Source organism: Trichosurus vulpecula, chromosome 8 (genome assembly GCF_011100635.1).
Source record: "Trichosurus vulpecula isolate mTriVul1 chromosome 8, mTriVul1.pri, whole genome shotgun sequence".
Lineage (NCBI taxonomy): Eukaryota > Metazoa > Chordata > Mammalia > Diprotodontia > Phalangeridae > Trichosurus > Trichosurus vulpecula.
The window spans coordinates 182,493,030-182,510,330 of NC_050580.1; the positions used below are offsets into that span (position 1 = coordinate 182,493,030).

General features: G+C 37.9%; 2 protein-coding genes across 2 annotated transcripts; both read right to left on the minus strand.

Moving 5' to 3' along the window:
- LOC118829134 (60S ribosomal protein L14-like) lies at window positions 1-682 on the minus strand. The gene has a single exon (XM_036736095.1). The coding sequence runs from the start codon at window positions 675-677 to the stop codon at window positions 45-47; it is 633 nt and encodes a 210-aa protein (XP_036591990.1). The 5' UTR covers window positions 678-682; the 3' UTR covers window positions 1-44.
- Window positions 683-15,539: 14,857 nt separating this feature from the next.
- On the minus strand, window positions 15,540-16,508 carry LOC118829741 (olfactory receptor 11H6-like). Its single transcript, XM_036736636.1, has one exon. The coding sequence runs from the start codon at window positions 16,506-16,508 to the stop codon at window positions 15,540-15,542; it is 969 nt and encodes a 322-aa protein (XP_036592531.1).
- Between the last annotated feature and the right edge of the window lie 793 nt (window positions 16,509-17,301).

Consider the following 17,301-nt stretch of genomic DNA (forward strand, 5'->3'; position numbering starts at 1 on the left):
TTTTTTTTGTGTAGCAAAATCTTTATTTGATTTCTGGCAGCCTCTTATTTTTTGGCCTTTGGAGCAGCTGCTTTCTGGGCAGGGGCTGCCTTCTGGGCAGGTCCTTTTTGGGCAGGTCCCTTCTTAGCTGGGGCCTTCTGGCCAGAGGCTTTCTGACCCTTCTGGGCAGGGGCTGCCTTCTGGCCCTCAGCCTTCTTTGAGGGGATCTTCTTGGCGGAGAGCTTTGCGGCAAGTGCCTTCTGGGCAGCTCCCTTCTTAGGAGAGCCCTTCTGGGTGGATGCCTTCTGGAGCTTCTTCAATTCATGCTTGATAATTCTGTTTCTCATTTTCTTAGCCTTCATGACTTTGTAACGGTCAAAATCTGTCATCTTAGCTTTCCTCTCTCTGGCTTCGATCTTCTTGGCCCATCTTGTGGCTTTCCATTTTGTATTGATCTTTTCTTTCTCCCAAGCAGCCCGGGCATACTTCTGACAAGCACTGTGGGGGAACTTGAGCACGAAGTCTGTAAGTTGCATACATTTAAATGGCATGGCCTGCCTCCTCACACCACTGCACGGGCCATCAACCAAAGCCCTGTTCTGGTCAATAACATCCACAATAGCTACCAGCTTGACGGCGTGTGGCCCAAAGGAGATGTAGGCCACCCGGCCGATCTCCACATAGCACTTGAATACCATGTTGGCGGCGCCGAACGAGAAGGAAGGGCCTGCAGCCGAAGGAGTCTTTTTATGACACAAATATGCTACTAATACCCAAACCAGGTACAGTCAAAACAGAGAAAGAAAATTATAGTCCAATTTCCCTAATGAATATTGATGCAAAAAATTTTAAATTAAACATTAGCACAAAGATTGCAGCAACTTATCATGAGAATAATACACTATGACCAGGTAGGATTTATTCTAGGAATGCAAAACTAGTTAAATATTAGGAAAACTATCAGTATAATTGATCATATCAAAAACAAAACTAACAGAAACCATATGATCATCTCAATAGATGCAGAAAAAGCCTTTGACAAAATACAACACCCATTCCTATTAAAAACACTAGAAAACATAGGAATAGATCAATGCTAGATATAGTTTAAGATGGCCGCATGAAGGCAGAGTCTTACCGGAGCTCTCTCACAAGGTCTGTCAGATTCCTATAAAAAAGTGAATTTGAGCAGATTTGAGAGAGTCAGAAACCGCGAGCAGTCTGCGTGGGGCAAATTTCCGAGCCGGGAGAGTCTGAAAGGCCAGAGGAACGATTCTACAGTCTCGGAGAGTGCTTGGTGCGGAGCTGCTCCAGACCAAGGCGGAAGCGGCTGGCCGGGAAATCCATGTGGGAGACGGGCTGGGAGAAAGCTGGGCGCCCGAAACCGGCAGAGATCCCCAGGACTCCCAACACAGGACAGCAGTCTGTGGGAGCGACGAGAGGCAGCGCAACGCCACCAGCCATGAAAACACCCACTCCTGACGCTTGCAAAACCCAAGGAACTCGGCTTCTTGAACTTCCGGAAGACTCAATGTCCAGGTAAAAGGCTCTAATCCCTCCCCCCCTCACCCAGAGAATTCCTCGGGAAAAAAAAAGAGAACTGAAACAGAGGAGAGAGTAGTGGGGCCTCACAGGACAAATACTAGAAGCAGGGGTCAACGCCAGGAGCCCAGACGTAACCTTGCTCCCCCAGGGGAAGTGCCAGACATCAGCTCAAACAACAAACAGCTGAGACCATTGCTGAAAAGCAAGTGCTGGAGAGCACCCACAGGGAGTGAGACGCCAGGGAGCCAGACCCCTCCCCCACACCTCAGGAAACTGAAGGTTTTAATTCTAGACTCACAACCCCCAGAATAAGAAAGCTGGGACAGAGAGCCCAAAGATAGAAATTCGTTGTAACGCCAGGAAAAGGGAAAACAACAAACATGAAGAAGAATACAAAAAAACCGAGGACAATAGATTCTTTTTATGGAGACAGGCAGGATCAAAATATCGATATGGAGGAGAACGGCATTGACACGGTAGATACATCAGATACCTCAAAAGCTAATATGAACTGGTCTCCAGCCCAAAAAGCACTGCTGGAAGAGCTAAAGGAGGATTTTAAAAACCAAATTAGGGAGGTAAAAGAAAACATGGAAAAAATGGAAAAGTCCCTAAAGAATAAGATTGGCGAAATGGCTACGGAGATACAGAATCTAAAGAGAGAAAATGACACCCTGAGAGGTGAAATCAACCAATTGAAAATGGAGGCTCAAAAGCAAAATGTAAACACTAACTCATTTAAAATTAGACTTGAGCAAGTGGAAGCTAATGAATCTATGAGTCATCAAGAAGTAATAAAACAAAATGTAAAGAATGAAAAAATAGAAAAAAATGTGAAATATCTGATTGGCAAAACAACTGACCTGGAAAATAGATCCAGGAGAGACAATTTGAGAGTTATTGGTCTACCGGAAATCCACGATGAAAAAAGGAGCCTTGACAGTATCTTCGAAGAAATTATCAAAGACAATTGCCCAGAGGTCCTAGAACCAGAGGGCAAAATAGTCATTGAAAGAATTCACCGATCACCCCCTGAAAGAGATCCCAAACTGAAAACACCAAGAAATATTATAGCCAAATTTCAGAGCTATAAACTCAAGGAGAAAATACTGCAAGCAGCCAAAAAGAAGCAATTCAAATATCGTGGAACTACAGTCAGGATCACGCAGGATCTCTCAGCTTCCACATTAAAAGACAGGAGAAATTGGAATATGATATTCCGAAGGGCAAAGGAGCTGGGACTACAACCAAGGATCAACTACACAGCAAAACTAAGCACAATTTTCCAGGCAAGGCAATGGACATTCAATGAAATAAGGGAATTCCAGACCTTCCTGATGAAAAGGCCAGAACTCAATGGAAAATTTGATCTCCAAATACAAAACTCAAGAGAGACATAAAAAGGTAACCAGGGGGAAAAACCCCACAAACCTCATTAACCAATAAGCTTAGGTTGTTTACATCTTTAAGTGGGATTATATCATCTTATGTATGTTTTTTATGTATATATATATATATATATATATATATATATGTATATATATATATATATATACACATATATAAGTCATTCTTGTGAATGGTACAACTATTATGACAAATGAAAGGGATATTCATAGGTTGTGAATGCCTGTATAAATTAACTGATGTAAAGATATAAAATATAAATAAGAGATATAAAGGGAGGGCTATGAGGGAAGTGGTAAGGAGGTAGTAGAAAAGGGTAAATTACACCAAAGGAAGTGGCAAAAAAACATATTATAGTAGAGGGAAAGAAGGGAGGGAGAAGAGCAGTATTTGAGCTTTACTGTCATCTGATCTAGTTCAAGAAGGGAATAACATACTCTGATAAGTTTAGAAATCTAACTTGTCCTACGGGAAGTGGGAGGGAAAGGGGGAAAAAAGGGAGGGGGGAGGGCAGAAGGAAGAGGAGAAGTAGCAAGTGGGTAACGGTTAGATAAGGGAGGGGAATAAAGAGGGAGGGTTAACTGAGGAAAGCGGCGGTCAAAACCAAAACTTTGTTGAGGAGGAGAAGGGGAAAGGGAGAAATAAAAGCATAAACAGGGGGAATTAGGATGGACAAAAAGACACAGATAGAAATCATAACCCTGAACGTGCAGGGGATGAACATTCTCACAAAACAGAAGCAGATAGCAGAATGGATTAAAAACCATAATCCTACAATATGCTGTTTACAAGAAATGCATCTGAAACAGGGGGATACACATAGGGTTAAGGTAAAAGGCTGGAGTAAAATATATTGTGCCTCAGCTAAAGTAAAAAAAGCAGGTATAGCAATCCTAATCTCAGACAAAGCAAAAGTAAAGATAGATCTAATTAAAAGAGATAAGGAAGGACATTATATCCTGCTAAAAGGCACCATAAACAATGAAGCAATATCATTGCTTAACATATATGCACCAAGTGGTAAGGCATACAATTTCTTAGAGGAGAGGTTAAGGGAGTTACAAGAAGAAATAGACAGCAAAACTATAATAGTGGGAGACCTCAACCTCCCCCTTTCTGAACTTGATAAATCTAACCTCAAAATAAATAAGAAAAAAGTTAAGGAGGTAAACAGAATTTTAGAAAAGGCACATATGATAGACCTCTGGAGAAAACTGAATGGGGATAAAAAGGAATATACTTTCTTCTCAAAAGTACATGGCACATACTCAAAAATTGACCATGTACTAGGGCATAAAAACCTCACAATCCAGTGCAGAAAAGCAGAAGTAGTCAATGCATCCTTTTCAGATCATGATGCAATAAGAATCATTCTTAATAAAGTACCATGGAAAAATAAGCTAAAAACTAATTGGAAACTAAATAATTTAATTCTAAAGAGTGAGTGGGCCAAAGAACAAATCAGAGAAACAATTAATAATTTCATTCAAGAGAATGACAATAATGAAACAACATACCAAAACTTATGGGATGCAGCAAAAGCAGTTCTTAGGGGAAGTTTTATATCTCTAAATGTCTACATGAATAAAATAGGGAAAGAGGAGATCAATAATCTGGGCATACAGCTGAAAAAGCTAGAAAAAGAGCAAATTGAAAGCCCCCAATTAAATACCAAATTAGAAATACTGAAAATCAAAGGAGAGATTAATAAAATTGAAACCAAGAAAACTATTGAATTAATAAATAAAACAAAGAGCTGGTTTTATGAAAAAACCAATAAAATTGACAAACCTTTGGCCAATTTGATTAAAAAAAGAAAGAAGAAAATCAAATTACCAGTATAAAAAATGAAAAGGGTGAGGTCACCTCTAATGAAGAGGAAATCAAAACAATAATTAGGAATTATTTTGCCCAACTGTATACCCATAAATTTGACAACCTTAGAGATATGGATGAATATCTACAAAAACATAAACTGCCCAGACTAACAGAGAAGGAAGTGAAATTTCTTAATGACCCCATATCAGAAAAAGAAATTGAGCAGGCCATCAACGAACTCCCTAGGAAAAAATCTCCAGGGCCAGATGGTTTTACATGTGAATTCTATCAAACATTTAAAGAACAACTAATTCCAATACTTTGTAGACTATTTGGGAAAATAGGTGAAGAAGGAGTCCTACCAAATTCTTTTTATGACACAAATATGGTACTAATACCCAAACCAGGTAGAGTTAAAACAGAGAAAGAAAATTATAGACCAATTTCTCTAATGAATATTGATGCAAAAATTTTAAATGAAATATTAGCAAAAAGATTGCAGCAACTCATTACGAGAATAATACACTATGACCAGGTAGGATTTATTCCAGGAATGCAAGGCTGGTTCAATATTAGGAAAACTATTAGCATAATTGACCATATCAACAACAAAACTAGCAGAAACCATATGATCATCTCAATAGACGCAGAAAAAGCCTTTGACAAAGTACAACACCCATTCCTATTAAAAACACTAGAAAGCACAGGAATAAGTGGAACCTTCCTCAAAATTATAAATAGCATCTACCTAAAACCATCAACAAGCATTATTTGTAATGGGGATAAACTAGATGCATTCCCAATAAGATCAGGGGTGAAACAAGGATGTCCATTATCACCCCTATTATTCAATTTGGTAGTAGAAACATTAGCTGTAGCAATAAGAGAAGAAAAAGAAATTGAAGGAATTAGAATAGGAAAAGAAGAAACTAAATTATCACTTTTTGCAGATGATATGATGATTTATCTAGAGAATCCTAGAGAATCAAGTAAAAAACTACTTGAAATAATAAACAACTTTAGCAAAGTTGCAGGATATAAAATAAACCCACATAAATCCTCAGCATTCCTATACATTACCGACAAAGCCCAACAGCAAGAGATAGAAAGAGAAATTCCATTCAAAGTTACTGAAGGCACTATAAAATATCTGGGAGTCTATTTGCCAAGACAAACCCAGGGCCTATATGAACATAACTATGAAACACTTTTCACGCGAATAAAATCAGATCTAAATAAATGGAGAAATATCAGTTGCTCATGGTTAGGCCGAGCTAATATAATAAAAATGACAATTCTACCTAAATTAATCTATCTATTCAGTGCCATACCAATCGAACTACCAAAAATTTTTTTTACTGAGCTGGACAAAATAATAACAAAATTCATTTGGAAAAACAAGAGCTCTAGAGTATCTAGGATATCAATGAAAAGACATGCTAGAGATGGTGGCTTAGCCACACCAGATATTAAACTGTACTACACAGTAGCAGTCATCAAAACTGCCTGGTACTGGTTAAGAAACAGGGGTGTGGATCAGTGGAATAGGATAGGTACACAAATAGGTGAAATCAAGAAGTTTAGCAATCTACTCTTTGATAAACCCAAAGAGGCCAGTTTCTGGGCTAATAATTCACTATTTCACAAAAACTGTTGGGAAAATTGGAAAATGGTAGGGCAAAAACTGGGCATAGACCAATATCTTACACCATATACCAAAATAAAGTCAAAATGGGTTCATGATTTAGGAGTAAAAGTTGATACTCTAAGTAATTTGGGAAAGCAAGGAATAGTTTACTTATCAGATTTGTGGAAAAGTAAAGAATTCATGACCCAACAAGAGATAGAGAGCATTACAAAATGCAAAATGGATAATTTTGATTATGTCAAATTGAAATGTTTTTGTACAAAAAAAGCCAATGCAACAAGAATTAGGAGGGAAGCAGAAAATTGGGAGAAAATCTTTGCAACTAGTATCTCTGATAAAGGCCTCATCTCTAAAATATACAGGGAGCTGAGCCAAATATATAGGAATACAAGCCATTCCCCAATTGAGAAATGGTCAAAGGATATGAACAGGCAGTTTTCAGAGGAAGAAATTAAAGCTATGTACAGGCACATGGAAAAATGGTCTGGATCGCTGCTGATTAGAGAAATGCAAATCAAAACAACTCTTAGATACCACATCTCTCCTGTCAGATTGGCTAAAATAACAAATCAGGAGAATGATAAATGCTGGAAAGGATGTGGGGAAATTGGAACATTGTTGCATTGCTGGTGGAGTTGTGAGCTGATCCAGCCATTTTGGAGGGCGGTGTGGAACTATGCCCAAAGGGCTATAGAAATGTTCATACCCTTTGACCCAGCAATACCACTTCTAGGGTTGTATCCCAAAGAAATCACGCAAGCAGGAAAAGGACCCATATGTACAAGAATATTTATAGCAACTCTCTTTGTGGTAGCCAAGAATTGGAAATCAAAGGGATGCCCATCAATTGGGGAATGGCTGAACAAACTGTGGTACATGAAGGTAATGGAATACAATTGTGCCATAAGAAATGGGGATGATGCAGACTTCATAACAACCTGGAAAAACCTACACGACATAATGCTGAGTGAGCGGAGCAGAGCCAGGAGAACATTGTGCACAGCCACAGATATATGGATTCCGTGAGGACCAACCCTGACAAACTGCGCTTTTCTCAGCAACCTAAGGGGCAAGGACAACTCCAGGGGACTCACGATGGAGAATGCTATCTTCATCGAGACAAAGAACTGCGAAGTTTGAATACAGACTGAGGCACACTACATGCTCGCCTTTTTTGCTTCTCTTTTGTTTTTGTTTTTGGGGTTTTTTTTTTGGTTCTGTTTCTTCTTTCTCATGATTCATTCCATTGGTCAAAATTCTTCTCCACAACTTGACTAGTACATAAATTAATTTAATGCGAATTTATACATGACAGTTATATGAGACTTCATGCTGTCTTAGGGAGGGAGGGGGGAGGGAGGGGAGAAAAACTGGAACTCAAAACTATGTAGAACCGTGCGTGGTAAACTAAAAATAAATAAAGAAATTTATTTAAAAAAAAAAACAAAAAAAAACATAGGAATAAATGGAGCCTTACTTAAAATTATCAATACTATCTACCTAATACCATCAACAAGCATTTTTTGTAATGGGGATAAGCTAGATGCTTTCCCAATAAGATCAGGGGTGAAACAAGGATGTCCATTATCACCCCTACTATTCAATTTTGTACTAGAAATGTTAGTTGTAGCAATAAGACAAGAAAAAGAAATTGAAGGTATTAGAATAGGCAAAGAAGAAACTAAATTATCACTTTTTGCAGATAATATGATGATTTACTTAGAGAAGCCTAGAGAATCAAGTAAAAACTACTTGAAATAATAAACAACTTTAGCAAAGTTGCAGGATATAAAATAAACTCATGTAAATCATCGGCATTCCTATACAGTACTAACAAAGCCCAACAGCAAGAGATAAAAAGAGAAATTCCATTCAAAGTTACTGTATGCTCTATAAAATGTTTACTACTCTATCTGCCAAGACAAACCCAAGGCCTATATAAACACAATTATGAAACACTTTTTATGCAAATAAAGTCAGATCTAAATAAATGGGAAAATTTCAGTTGCTCATGATTAAGCCAAGCTAATACAATAAAAACTGCGATTTTACCTAAATTAATCTATCTATTCAGTGCCATACCAATCGAACTGCCAAAAAATTATTTTACAGAGCTGGATAAAATAATAACAAAATTCACCTGGAAGAACAAGAGGTATAGAATACCTAGCATATTAATGAAAAGAAATGCTAGGGAAGGTGGCCTAGCCAAACCACATATTAAACTGTACTATAAAGCAGCAGTCCTCAAAATGACCTGGTACTGGCTAAGAAACAGAGTCATGGGTCAGTGCAATGTGATAGGCACACAAGATGCAGAAGTCAACGAATATAGCAATCAACTATTTGATAAACCCAAAGTATCCAGCTTCTGAGCTAAGAATTCACTATTTCACAAAAACTGCTGGGAAAATTAGAAAATGGTAGGGCAGAAACTGGGCACAGACCAATATTTTATACCATATACCAAAATAAAGTCAAAATGGGTTCATGATTTAGGAATAAAGGCTGATACTATAAGCAATTTGGGAAAGCAAGAAATAGTTTACCTATCAGATTTATGGAAAACCAAAGAATTCATGACACAACAAGAGATAGAGAGCATTACAAAATGCAAAATGGTTAATTTGATTATGTTAAATTGAAATGTTTTGTGTAAAATAAGCCAATGCAACAAAGATTAGGAGGGAAGGAGAAAATTGGGAGAAAGTCTTTACAACTAGTATCTCTGATAAAGGCCTCATCTCTAAAATGTACAGGGAACTGATCCAAATTTATTGGAATACAAGTCATTCCCCAATTGAGAAACGGCCAAAGGATATGAACAGGCAGTTTTACAAGGAAGAAATTAAAGTTATCTACAGGCATATGAAAAAATGCTCTAAATCACTGCTGATTAGAGAAATGCAAAGCAAAACAACTCTTAGGTACCACATCTCTCCTGTCAGACTTGCTAAAATGACAAAACAGGAAAATAATGCATGCAATAGAGCATGTGGGAAAATTGGAACACTGTTACATTGTGGGTGGAATTGTCAACTTATCCAGGCATTCTGAAGAGCAATTTGGAACTATGCCCAAAGTGCTATAAAATTTTTCATACCCTTTGACCCAGCAATACCACTAATAGGGTTTTATCCCAAAGAGAGCACACAAGTGGGAAAAGGACCCATATATGCAAAAATATGTATAGCAGTTCTTTTTGTAGTAGCAAAAATTGGAAATCAAGGGGATGCCCATCAATTGGGGAATGGCTGAACAAGTTGTGGTATATGAAGGTAATGGAATATTATTGTGCTATAAGAAATGTGGATGATATGGACTTCATAACAACCTGGAAAACCCTACAAGATATAATGCTGAGTGAGCAAAGTAGAACTAGGAGAACATTATACATAACATCAGATATATGGATTTTGTGATGACTAACCCTAATAGACTTTGCTCTTCTCAGAAACACAAGGTGCAAAGACAACTCCAAAGGACTCATGATAGAGAATGCTATCTACATCCAGAGAAAGAACTGTGGAGTCTGAATGCAAATTGAAGCACACTTTATGCACAATTGTTTTCTCCTTTTTTCCTCATTTGTTTTTGTTTTTGTTTTGTAGGTTTTTTTGGTTCTGTTTCCTCTTTCTAATGATTCATTCCATTGGTCATAATTCTTCTTCACAACTTGACTAGTGTGTAAATAAGTTCAATGCAAAGGTATATGTAGAAGATATATAGGACTCCATGCCATCTTGGGGAGGGAGGAGTGGGGGCGGAAGAAAATCTGGTCCTCAAAATTATGTAGAACTGAGTGTTGTAAACTAAAAATAAAAAATCTCAAAAAATATAATACAATATATAATATAATAAAAAAATTAGAGCAAGATTCACACATTCCCCCTCACCTGCCCCCGTTCTCTTCCAATGACCTACTTTTTTCTTGCCACTTTTATGTGAGATAATTTACCCCATTCTATCTCTCCCTTTCTCCCTCTTTCAATATATTCCTCTCTCATCCCTTAATTTGATTTTATTTTTTAAATATCATCCCTTTGTGTTCACCTCACCTTCTGTGCCCTCTGTCTCTGTCTCTCTCTCTGTCTCTCTCTCTCTCTCTCTCTCTCTCTCTCTATATATATATATATATATATATATATATATATATATATATACATATATATATGTGTGTGTGTGTGTGTATGTATATATGTACATATATACATACATATATATGTATATGTATGGAGAAAGGTCTCATGAATTATTCACATCATCTTTCCATGTAGGAATGTAACCAAAAGGGTTCCACTTCAGTAAGTCCCTTATGATTTCTCTTTCTTCTTTACCTTTTCATGCTTCTCTTGATTCTTGTGTTTGAAAGTCAAATTTCTATTGAGCTCTGGTCTTTTCACTGGGAAACCTTGAAAGTCCTCTATTTTATGGAAAATCCATATTTTGCCTTGGAGCATTATACTCAGTTTTTCTGGGTATATGATTCTTGGTTTTAATCCTAATTCCTTTGACCTACAGAATATATTTCAAGCCCTTTGATCCCATAATCTGCTGCTAGATCTAGTGCTATCCTGCTTGTGTTTCCACAGTACTCAAATTGTTTTTGTTTTTTTTTTTTCTGGCTGCTTGCATTATTTTCTCCTTGACCTGGGAACTTTGAAATTTGGCAACAATATTCCTAGGAGTTTTCTTTTTGGGATCTTTATTAACAGGTGATAGGTGGGATCTTTCAATTTCTATTTTACCCTCTGGCTCTAGAATATCAGGACAGTTTTCCTTGATAATTTCTTGAAAGATGATGTTTAGGCTTTTTTTTTTTTTTGATCATAGCTTTCAGGTAGTGCAGTAATTTAAAAATTATCTCTCCTGGATCTATTTTTCATGTCAGTGGTTTTTCCAATGAGATGTTTCATATTGTCTTCCATTTTTTAATTCCTTTGGTTCTGTTTTATAATACCTTGATTTCTCATAAAGTCACTAACTCCCACTTGCTCCAATCTAATATAAGGTGATATTTTCTTCATTTGTCTTTTGGACCTCCTTTTCCATTTGGCTAATTCTGCCTTTCAAGGCATTCTTCTCCTCATTGGCTTTTTGGAGCTCTTTTGCCATTTGGGTTAGTCTATTTTTAAGGTGTTATTTTCTTCAATATTTTGGGGTGTTTTGTTTAGCAAGTTGTTGACTTGTTTTTCATGGTTTTCTTGCATCTCTCTAATTTTTCTTCCCAATTTTTCCTCCACTTCTCTTATTTGCTTTTCCAAGTCCTTTTTGAGCTCTCCCATTGACTGAGACCAATTCATATTTTTCTTGGAGGCTTCCAATGTAGGTTCTTTGACTTTGTTGACATCTTCTGGCTGTATGTTTTGATTTTCTTTGTCACCAAAAAATATTCTAGAGTTTGAGTCTGAGTCTGAATCCTTTTTCACCACCTGGCCATGTTCCCAGCCAACTACTTGACCCTTGAGATTTTTATCAGGGTGTGACTGCTTGTAGAGCAGAGAATGCTTTGTTCCAAGTTTTAGGGGCCATGCTGCTATTTTCAGAGCTACTTCTACTGTACTGTCACTGCAAGCTCTGCTACAGCAGTGCTTCTTCTCCCCCCAGAATGGCCAATGAAGATTGTGACCCAGATCCAAGCAGGGCAAAGCAAGCCCCGCACTCCCACTCTGATCTGCTGCTTCATTCCTCCCACAGTGTGAGTGAGGGACTCAGGAAGCAGCTGACTCCTGGCACCATGGAAGAAGTCACAGGAGCTTCCTGCTGCTGCTGACCCCACTGCCCCACCACCACTGCCACTGCAGGGCTGGTGCTGGACCCCTTTTTCACCTGATGTAACAGTTTTCCCACTAACCTGCCCTGTGGTCTTTGGTGTTTGTGGGTTGAGAAGTCTGATAACTGCCACAGCTCAATGATTCATGGCCCTAACGCTTGCTCCATGCTGACTCTCAGATATAGCCCATGCTGGTCTGCACTCTATTCCCAGCCCAGCACCATGTGATAGACACTTCCCAGCAACCATCCACGCTGTCCTGGGCTGGAGACCTGTTTCCCTCTGCTATTTTGTGGGTTCCACAGCTCTAGAATTTGTTTAGATCCATTTTTACAGGTATACGGAGGGATTTTGGGGAGAGCTTAAGCAAGTCCCTGTTTTCTTGGCCCCCCCACCCCAAAATCTTTTTTTTTGACCATATATTTAATCCCTACTGACTCTAGGAGGGGAAATCTCCTGATACTGCTACTGCCTTTGCCACTCCAAAGGCCTACATCTGCTTTCTCTCCCCTACTGTGCTCTCAGCCAGCCCTTATCCCAGTACCACCGACCCCTCCTTTTGAACTCCTCAGTTGTCTTTGGCTAAAAAAATGTCTCACCCTGATATTTTGTCAATTATTTTGTTTAGAATTCTATTTAAGGTGTTATTTCAAAGTTGTTCAAAGGGGAATATTGGGAAAATATATCTAAAATGCTTCCTTTTCTTCACTACATTGGATTGCTATCTAAATAAATGCATTCTTTAGCCACCAGAAGGCCCTGCAACAGTCCACTGGATCTTACAGGATTTCAGGTATTGTATTGTTTTCCTTTATTTTATTGTAACCATTATATTTGTTTCCTGGTTCTGCTTTTTTGGGAACTTTATCAATTCATATAACTATCCCAAGATTTTCCTTAATACATATTTCTTTTTTAACCATTTCTTACAATTCTGTAATATTTCATTATATTCATGATTTGTCCAGCTATTTCCCTGTTGATAAGAATCCACTTTGTTCCTATTATTTGCTTCCACATCTATATCTATACTACTGAATATCTATACCACTGAAGCATGTTTCAGAAGAATAAAACATCTTCACAAAGGTCACATTGTTAGTGAATGAAAACTAAACTGAAATACAGGTCTTCTGAATTCAAAGTGAGCATTCTTCCAAATATAACACACTATCTATCTCTCCTTATTATTTTGTCTTGTAATGTCCAAGTATTCTAAATGTATGCAATGTATATGAATATTCAATCTGAAAATAATCACAGAACTTTATGTTGCTTAACTATATCATGTATACATATACATAAATTGAAATTTTAATTGTTTCAAAGAGTATTTGATTCGATCCATTTTTTTTTCAACAGATATAACTGGCCTTTATAGATGAGTCACTAGGCTAGGTACTAGAGTGAAATGACCTTACTAGAATAATAGCATAATTGGTTGACCAGTTCTAGATCCTTACTGAAGTGCTATTGTTCCTCATTACAAAGGATGGCTTCACTTTTAAACTTATAAATAATAAGAAAGTCAGAGAACCATGCATCTCTCTTATTTATCTTATTCTTGATCCTAACTCATGATCTCAAGAGGTTTCATTTCAGCTGCCATGAAGGAATAACTATGCCTGAATGTTTTCTTTTCCTTAATGTTTTTCAAGATGATGAAGTCCTTTTGTGGCACCATCTCCCTCCCATCCCAACGGATTCTTTTACCATGTTCTTTTGCATATTGTTGGAAGTGCTTAATAAATGCTTTTTCATTCATTCATAACGGAGCACCAACTCTTGACAGATTATCTATATTTATATATCTATATCTATATATCTATATCTATATATCTACACACACATACATACATACATACACACACACACACACACTCCGATTATATTGATGTCTTGAAGGTGTGCTATGACTCTGAGTTCTGGGGTCCACTCCTTCTTTCTTGATGACCTCTGAGGAATTTTAAGGATTTTCTGAGTCTTTTCCCAACCATTCATTATATAGTGGAAAGATCCCTGGTTATAGTTCAGGACATATTTTTTCAAGACCTTGCTCTGACAGTTGCTGCTCTGGAAATCTTGGTTTCCATATCTGTAAAATGGGGAATTTAATACTTACACTGGTTCCTTCACAGAGTTATTGATACAGCAGAGCTTTGTAAAATATTTAGGTGCTATAGGAATATGAAACATTTTAAGGATGCTTAGCATTTAACACAATAATTTCTGCTTGTTATTTTAATAAAAACACTTTATTCTTTTAAAATAGCACAGTTGACTGAGTTGTATGTTGTATTATAATTCCATCTGTTATCCATGTTGAAAGAAGTCTAGCCAGTTGGCCTATATAGTGACAAATCAAGGAACTATTATTTTCTTAGGAACAATGACTTTCATCATAGGTATGATGAATAAATAGGAAAGAATTAATATTTGAAACCTAGAAATTCATAGCCTTTTAAGGCTGTTGAGTTTTTTTTTTTTGGATCCTCATGATTCCTCAGCAAAATCAATGAAACTTCAGTAGCATGACTATAGTGTCTGGACTTGGTAGTTAATGCAGATAATTTAACAAAGTCACTCAGCACTGACACCCTGAACAAAGTTGCTTCACTTTTGGTCAGATATGTGGTCAATAGGTTTATTAGGTTTCATCATGGAGACCATAATGACATTGCCTGTGTGTGTGTGTGTGTCTGTGTGTATGTGTGTGTGGCCATATCATTATGCTTATTCAGGTTATACCTTTAGGCATCTTTTGCAGACTATACATTGAAGAGAATTTCTGATTTACAGTGCTAGAATGTAGAATTTACATTGCATACAGTGAGTTCTCTACTTCAATGCAATCCCAAATATTACCCCTACTCCCCATCAAAAAGTGTGTGTATGTTAATGGAAAAAAATTAGTTTATTGTTTTGCAGAATTCTTCCACATCTTCCTAGCTTCTTACCTATATCCCAGATATACCTACAGATGACTACAGAAAAGAGTATTTAAAAAGTCAAAACCACATTTAATAGTGTTAGGACAGAGTCAAGTTCATGCACAGTTGAATGAGTCCTACGCATGGCCTGAGAAATCTGACTATTCTATTTCCAGTCATAAGGAAAGAATTAAATGTGCCTTTCAAGGATATTATGATGAGTAAAAATTGTGTTGGGTTTTGCTGATGTCCAGGAGGTACTGATTGTGTAATGCCTCTTTGAAAGTAGGTCACTGGGATCCTGAGAAAGAAGTGTCCCAAAAGAGTGTAATGAATTAGACAATTAGAAGTCATCAGAATTTAGGAAGTCTTCTGAGTCTATTCATATTGATGATCATCATCATGAAGATGATGATGATGTTGATGGGGTAGAGCCATCTCATTTTTCCTGTCCCTTAGAAAACTGATGTGATAACCCCCTCAAGACTTTCTTTAAGGCATCCTTCATATCTTTGTTCCGAAGACTGTAGATCAGGGGATTGAAGAATGGAGTTGCCATGCAATAGAACAAAGTGACAAACTTCCGCATTCCAGGCTGATTCTTAGACCCTGGACTCACATACATCACCATGACTGAGCCATAGAAGAGGGATACCACAACGAAATGAGAGGCACATGTAGAGAAAGCCTTATTCCTTCCTGTGCCTGCAGGCACCTTTAGCACTGCTCTCAGGACACGGGTATAGGAACCCAGGATGTAGAGAAAAGTTATAAAAATAATGAGAGAACTAACAGTAGCACATGTCAGGGTAGTTTTGGGGACTGGAACACAGGACAGAGCCAGTAGTGGCCCTAAATCACAAAAAAAGTGGTCAATGATGTTTGGACCACAGAAAGGCACCTGGGACATAAGAATTGCAGGAACCAATATAGAGAGGAAGCCACCCAACCAACAGAAAAATATCAGCTTGGCACAGAGCCTTTGGGTCATAATGGTGGGGTAGTGTAGAGGCTTGCAGATTGCAAGGTACCTATCAAATGCCATCGCAGACAGAAAGTAACCTTCAGAGGCACACATTGAAAAGAAGAAGTAGAACTGGAGAAGGCAGCCAGCAAAAGAGATGGTTCTCTTCTGAGAGATGATGTTGGCCAACAGTTTGGGCACATCAGAACTAACATAACATATCTCTAAGAAGGAGAAGTTAGCCAGAAGGATGTACATAGGTGTATGGAGCTGCTGGCTTGACCACACAGCACAAATGATGCATGTGTTCCCCACAATGGTGAGGGTGTAGATCATAGAAAATAATACAAAGAGAAGGATCTGAGTCTCCCTGCGGCAGGGGAAACCAAGCAGGATGAATTCACTCACAGTACTTGAGATATTACTGGTCTCTAAGAGTCTCATTTCTCCCCAATCTATGAAGATAAAATTTAAATTCTATACAACCAACATTTGCTAAGTGATGACTGTGTGCAAGGTTCCTGGAAGGAAAGCCGTTTTCCAGTATCTTTGTGGGGATGAGTAATCCTTGATTTTTTTTTGACAGCTATACTCTCGGAACACAAGCTCTGGCTTGTTCTTCCAAGTTGACTAGGCTTCAACTTCAGGCTCAGTGGTGGACTTTGTCTGTTGTCTAAACACTGCAGTAAGGCTAAGTTCAGAGAGACACTTTGCCATGTTGACCACAGGATGATGAGTTTTGAGGACAGAGCAACTCTTGAAGACCATGTCATGGAGGGATTGTGATCTGCGTCTTTGGTGAGAACATGGAATCCATACTGATGAAACTGTAGATCTTTGAAATAATGAAGCATTCATACAAGGCACTGTGCCCAGCCCTAGAGATAAAAAGTGAAGAAGATAAGTAAAAATCCAACAGATTAACTAGTGCTAGGAATTTGACATAATGCTGTACCTGCAGTCAAGAAGACCTGTGATCAAATACAACTTCAGGGACTTGCTAGCTGTGTAACCCTGAACAAAAACTCCCTTGGACTCTGCTTCCTCACCTATAAAATGAGGATAATAGCACCTAACTCTGGGCAGTGAGAATAAAATGGGTTAACATCATAAAGCATTTTGGAAACCTTAAAGCATGGTGTAATTATTAGCTGTCTAGCAAAGGAGACAAGTAGGAGGCAGAGAAGTAGGGGGGAACAATGAGGGTATTTTCCTGAAAGTCTAGAGAGAAGAGAGC